This window comes from Plectropomus leopardus, chromosome 4 (genome assembly GCF_026936395.1).
Source record: "Plectropomus leopardus strain MGB_pleo_1.0 chromosome 4, ASM2693639v1, whole genome shotgun sequence".
Lineage (NCBI taxonomy): Eukaryota > Metazoa > Chordata > Actinopteri > Perciformes > Serranidae > Plectropomus > Plectropomus leopardus.
The window spans coordinates 16,456,324-16,463,361 of NC_142179.1; the positions used below are offsets into that span (position 1 = coordinate 16,456,324).

Below are 7,038 nucleotides of genomic sequence, written 5' to 3' on the forward strand. Positions count from 1 at the left end.
AAAAATCAATAACAAAACAAAACAAAACAAACCCCCAACTTAAGTCGTCGTATTTGAAGACACCACTTAGTCTTAAAAATAACAACACAAAACAAAAAAAGTGAGCTGTTAATTGTAATAAGCATAAAGTCACTGCAATAAACATCACCTTTAACGGTGTAGATACTAACGATAAGGACATTGTTAAAAGCTGTGCCCATGGTTGTTGCGGTGAACCATAAATCTAAACGCAAATTTTGTCATGGTTGTGGATTTTCTCGTTACCCACATTCGGTGGTTTACTTATTTGCATAGCTTAAAAGGAAAAAAAACAAATATTTTCGTTGAAAACTGAATAGATAAAAGCACCATCTGCCTCGTGCATAATGCATGCGTATCTTTTAATCTACTTTAATTGTATTTTCGGTTAATACAAAGGAAAATGAAAGGCATTCTAATGGGTGATCACGGACGAAAACATGTTGACTAGGACCTCGTCGGATAGACAGTAAGCATCTTTTTTATTTTTAAAATGCCACGATATTGCGATGATGTCCCTCGTAGCCCATTTCCCCACAGAGAAAAGTAATGTTGAGGTCATATTTCCATCGTATCCCTTTAAAGTGTTTACTGAAACTTGATCTCCTTTCACCGCAACACGAACTCGCTGCAGATGGCTGTCTGATCATACTCGGATAGAGTCCTACCTGCATAAAATCTGTTAATAATTTAACACAGCATCCTCATTATATTTCGCTTTATTCCCTGCCTTCAGGAGGCGAGCAAAGGGGCACGGATTGTGATTGGCTGAGCACAGTGGGTGGGAGACAGAGCAGTGACAGGTAGCAAACAGGTACTTCAGGCAGTTTCATAAATAATTTGGAAGTATTTTCCTTTTTTTACCACGCCCTTGTGTCGGCCAAGATTTTGACACGCTGTAGATGAGTCACATAGAAGTTGGAGAAAGAGAGAGGAGAAAAAAACAAAAAAAAACCTTCAGCCTGAGTCACGCAGTGGGACAGGTTAACAGAGCCAGTGTGCATGATGCGTGCACACTCATGCGCGTGTGTGTTTGAGTTGATGGGAAGAGAAAAAAGAAAGGAGAAAGAAAGAGAGAGGAGGTGTATCGACGTGTGTGTATGTGTGTATGTGTGTTCAGGTCTTTCTTTAGTTGAGAAAGTGTGTTCCCTCTCGAGTCAGGTCCTCGGGGACACGGTGGGGACCCGCGAGCGCTCACCAGCTGACAGCGCGTGCTTCATTGAGGCCATCCAACACCTCGGCCCACGAGCCTGCCAACAATAGCCTGAAATTAATGCACACTCCCCATTACCAAATCTGGTATTCACCAAATGGACGGCATGGCAACAGTTCAAACTTTTCTCGGAGAAGATTGTTGCAAGAAAACAACATTGTACTATAATTTAATGCAGCGTTTCCCTGCGTCAAAGTTGCCACAAGCATCGCAGTTTGAGCCACCAATCACAGGATTGCGGGTCAGGGGGCGCGTGCACCTGCAGCATATGGCGAGCGAGCGCGTGTTGGACACGTTTCATGTCGCTGTTAGTTTACGATAAATTACATAAGAGAAGATCAAGTGTTGAAAGTCTCTTTAATTTAATGGAAAGGCCCATGGTTCACGTACAGATATTTTCCCCCCACATCACTTTGGTCGGTCAAACAATGGGCTAAACTTTTATCAGCAGGCCACTTCATTATTTCCTGAACACTATAAGGCCTCGTTAATGTCACTCAGTTTTTTCCCCCTCTTTTAAAAACACATTTATGAAAGTTATGGTACAGCAGATTTACATTTTGTTATACACAATTTCTAAAATGAGGTAAAAGGTTAAAACTTTTATTTTTTATTAGCTTATTTATAGAATGAATCGTATTATGATAATCATTTTATATTATTATTAACAAAAGTAATAATAATTTATTATCCGCTCAAAAGTGAGTTGTTAGAAGGAAAATGAAGTTAGGATTAATAGTGCTAGTTTATTTTCTAACAATCGCAATCCATCGTTATTATTATCATTATTATTAATACTAACAGTAATCATAATGGTAATAATACGAATAATAATAATAATAATAATAATAATAATAATAATAATAATAATAATACTAATAATAATACTAATAATAATAATAATAATAATTATTATTATTATTATTATTATTATTATCATCATCACTATTCTAGGAAAATTTATCTGAGAAAGGTGCGTGGAAACAAAAGACAGAGAAACATCACATTTTCCTTTACTTTTTTTTATTCCCAAAATCAAATTAACGTAACAATAAATGGCAAAATGATAGCTTTTTTCCCAAGCAAATTTAACTATGGAGTTACAAAATGCAAATCAAATAAAACATAACAATAAATACATGTCAATCAATCTCATCCAGTGAAAGCAAAAGACACACAAGTTCATCTGAAAATACAAAAGAAAAATACAAAAGAAGGCAGCAATGATGGCTACATTAAATAGGCTATTTGTACGGAATTGGCAGTACTACACTAGCAAACAAAGCAAAACAACGTTGTTTATGGTTTGAAAAAAAAAGTCGTATTCCTCAAGCCTCTGGCTCGTATAGTTTTAAAGTGCACATTATGAACTTTTGAAGTTGCGAAACAAAATACATTAGGCCTACATACAAATTAACAAATAAAAACATAAATCACATCAAAATCATTTTATAGCTACAAAAAATGTTTTTTTTTTACATTATCAAATATAGGCAATTATCCATACAGTTATGATTTTGTGGAAGACAGCTTTTTGGTCGGAGTGACGTGGGAAATACCCATGGCAGTGCTGCGCGCGACATGGCAGAGGGGTCTTCCAACCACGTCTCCATGGAAACTGGAAATTATAGGTTATACATCTATTGGCAGAACCGAATTAGGCCTATCTCCCTCACACAAAAAAAAAAATATTTTTTAGACTATGTAACAAGTTGATACAGTAGAATTGTTAAAAATTGATAATGAGTTTTTGAAAAAAGATCTTAGCTGGAAAAATCTTAATTTCCCAAAACGACATTTTACATGATTGACACGGCTAACGGGCATTATTTTATTGTAGGCTATTGTGAACTTTTAATATAGGCGAGTTTATTCTTGTTTTTCAGAATTCAGAAAGCAACAGTGTGATGATGGTGGCTGCGTAGTTTGAGTTCAGAGAGGTCATCTTCTTCACTTGAGTGGAGCTCCATCGCTATTTCATCCGAGTCACTGAAGTGGGAGTGCGGGGAAAACTCTCCGTCGCTCCGGGGAGATTCCTTCCTGCCTCCGCCCGGCGCCAGAGAGCTGCCGGCCCGGGTGGAGGGTGAAGGAGAGGGCGAGCGCATCGCTTCTTCAACCATGGCGGAAAATGAACTATCATCGAAGGAGGAGCGGAAAGGGATCCCGCTGATGTGGACAGGTAAGCTGCCACCTGAGACGGGCACAGCCGCCGCTGTCCTACAGGTTGCAGGGGCCGGGGAAGCCCTGTCCTTCGCCCCGTCAAAACCAACAGTGGGTGAGAGCATGATGTCACACTTTGGCGAGTTGCTGTTATTGTTTGAGGCGTCGTTACTGCTGGAGGAGACCGGACCTTGGAGCAGATCGGCCAGAGCATTGATGTAAATCTGCGCCATCTGTAAAGTTTCATATTTGGAGAGCTTCTTATCGTTGTCAAACGCCGGGATGACGCTGCGAAGTTCATCAAACGCGTGGTTTAGCCCGTGCATTCGCCTCCTCTCGCGCGCGTTGGCGGCTACGCGCCTCTGCTTCTGGACCCCGTTGATGGGTCTGCTGGACTGGGCTCTCTGTCTCGTGGATGTCTCGTCCTCGGATCCGGTGACCGTGCCTTGAAGACGGCACAAGTCCCTAACTTTGAGGGAAGAGGAGGGGCTCTTGGCAGTTTTTCTGAAGCTGGGAGGGCTGGGGTGGCCCGTGGACTCTGGGGAACTACTCTCTGAAAAATGAAAAATTTAATGCATTAGTCCGGTTTGACCACAGCTTATAATAAATACATGAAAGCATATTTTGACTTTTTTTGGTTGTTAACAAGACGCACTTCACACATTACATTAATGTCACTATGCAAACTAAACTTTTGAAACTTTTTCTGAAAATGAAAGTCTTCTGCCTAGCTAAAACCTTAAGTGCACCCAAAATAACTTAATCACTGTATATCCCAGATACCTGTTGAATCTGATGCATTGCAGGTGATAGTGCTTTAAAACTGAATGTAAAAACGCGTATGTCTCACCGTTGTAGGAGCCGGTGCTCGGACAGGGCGAGTGCCGCAGGTAGTCGGGTGAAGTGGCGTGTGCCGCGCAGGTGCCAGAAGGCTGCACCGGAGCCAGCCAGGCGCGTGGGTCACTGCCGCTGTCCACGAGCGTCAGTCCAGGTTCGTAGCGGGACTCCTCGAACTGCTGCTGCTGCTCCCCTCCCCTCTCCATCACTTTCGGGCTCTGCAGCCGCGAGTCGAGGACCGCCACCTCTCGTGCGCCTCTGCTCCAGTCTTCCACACTTCGGACATCCATGTTTCCAAAAGACGTCAAAAAGTTGAACCGACTTTTTGAAAACAGTTCTTGGGAGGCACGCACTGCTATGCGGTCGCACTGTGTGAATATGACTGTCGCGTGCGAGACTCCTTCTCTGGTGTCTCAAGGCGCGGCGTCCGTTTAAAAAGCGGCACGCGTCTGGGAGCCCCCCTCCTCGCGCTGGTCGCGTGTTGACGTCCAATGAGAAGTCTCGCTAAGGCCCGAGAGAGGTGATTATGGCCCCCCGAAGCCGGACTGTTTATGATAACGTTACAATTTAAGGAGTGTTTAACGCAAGGGAGGTAAGGGGAACCTCCCACAGGACGCACGTGCATGGAAAGCGTGGACAGCGCGAGACGTGCGCAGCTGGGACAGAATTCCTACCTGTACGTGTGGCTGTAACATCACAGGGGGAGGGAGGAAAGAGAGGGGGCTGAAAAGGGTTAATATGCCATCCTCAACTGTCTAAACTGCTTAAGTGTGTAAAGACTGCACATTAGTTTGGCAGCACAACACGACTTTTTCCACCATACTCCAAAGTTCAAGTCAGCATAGATGGACCACACAACATCACAATTACCTACAGGTGAGGCTACTTAAAGAAAAACGGTAAATCAACTTAAAGTAGCCGTATGCCTACATCTCAATGCAGGAACTCTACATTTTATGAAATTTACATAACTGCTTTTCATACTTCAACAGTGACACAAATGCAGGGAATAAGTTGTAGAAATTTACGTAGTTGAAGGTTTTTTCCCCTTCTTCATGACTAGAAAAACAAAACAAACAACAACAAAAAAAAAAAACTAAAAACAAACTTGTGGCTAGGTAAAGCTTGACCAAAAGTCATCTGGGGAAAAAAAAGTTACTCAAATATTTTTGAGGCTCCTGGGGCTCGCGCGCTCATTGTCAATTCATTCATGCTAAGATCATCTCCAGTTTCCATTTTTCTTTTGTAGCGGGTCTAAAAGCTTTTGATCCAGCTCTCGGAACGCCCTGCCGGTAAAAAGGGCTTCACAGGGAACGGAAACATGAGCAGGGGTCTCGCGCTCAACACTGTTTCCGTGCTGACACGAGCTGGATGTGGCGCGCGGTTGCAACTGGAGGTAGCAAGGAGAAAGTACACGCACACACATAAAGTATGCACACTGACCCAAGACAGTGTGTGCTTGTTACTATAAAACATTACTTAACTTAACTTTACTTAAAAAAAAAAAAATCAGAGAAATCGATTGCCTTGAGAAAAAAGTTAATGCGAGGTTGTTGCAACATAAAAATGACAGGATTAATTAGCAATTTAAATAAAACAAGTTTACTGTGCTACATATCTGTATTCTGCTGGCTGCAAACTACTCAATCATATCTGTATATTCTTTAAGATTTCAATAAAACAGATCTCACAGATCACCTAACTTCATTACTGGCGAAATCCTCTTTGTCATGATCAAGTTAGGTCAGACTAACTCGTTTTACTGAAGTTGCTAAAACTTAGAACAAGTTAATTTCACCTGTTTCTAAGTTGCACCCTAAAAAAGTAAATACAACTGAATTTCAGTAAACTTAACACTTGGATATAAAGTAAACATGAATTAAGATTTATAGTTATGTTTATTTACAATCTGTTTCTAAAACTATTTTAAGTAAGATCAACTTGTCAGATTTTATAGTGCAATAAACCCATTGACATATCAGATATTTAAGATTTGTGGAAAAAATTTTTTTGGACAAATTATCACTATTTAGGGAACCACCTGCAGTCTACTGATCAAAGCAACTGTGCTTACTGAGATGCAAACTTCAGGCCCAACCTGGGAAATAAACAATGGGCTAATTGCTAGGTGGAAATTGGCTATTAAACCTAATTGCCACAGTTGATTTGGAGTAAGAAGAATATAGCCTCACAGGCTATATGTTAAATACAGTAGCCACACAATGATCAAGGGAAGGAAGTTCAGCCTGCTTGTTAAAAATAAGAAGGCCTGTGGTTAGAAATATTGTTTTTTTAATTGAAAAGATGAGACTCCCAAGCTCGAAGTTCACTGTAAAATCTGACAAGTTGATCTGACTTAAATTAATCTTGAAAATCAATTGCCTTGAAACATGAGAGTAAATATAACTGTTGATCTTAATATGTTAACTTTATGTCTTAAAATTGACAAATTTAATAAATTAATCTTTCCAAGTTTTAGCAAATTCAGAAAACCAAGTACACTGTGCTATACATCTGTATTTTGGCAGTTAATAGTCATATTCTTAAACATGTTAAGAAAACAGAACTTGCAGACCTCCTAACTGTATCATTGGCAAACTCATATTTATCACGATAAAGTTTAGTCAGACTAACTTGGCTTACTGAAGTAAGGAACACTCAGAAAGAACAACGTACTTTTAAAATTGTATCAACTTCACAAAATTAAGTAGCTAAATAGCCTATGACTAAATTTCAAGTAGGCTTAACTTAACACTTATATAGCCTAAAACAAAGATAAATTAAGATTTATAATTAGGCCTATATTTACT

General features: G+C 40.4%; 1 protein-coding gene across 1 annotated transcript; it reads right to left on the reverse strand.

The window, feature by feature from the left end:
- Window positions 1-2,243: 2,243 nt before the first annotated feature.
- Window positions 2,244-6,129, reverse strand: atoh1a (atonal bHLH transcription factor 1a). The gene is made up of 2 exons (XM_042487526.2): window positions 4,242-6,129; window positions 2,244-3,944 (listed from the first exon to the last, which is right to left on the reverse strand). Exons 1-2 carry the CDS (start codon window positions 4,516-4,518, stop codon window positions 3,121-3,123), a joined length of 1,101 nt encoding a protein of 366 aa, XP_042343460.1. The 5' UTR covers window positions 4,519-6,129; the 3' UTR covers window positions 2,244-3,120.
- Window positions 6,130-7,038: the final 909 nt, after the last annotated feature.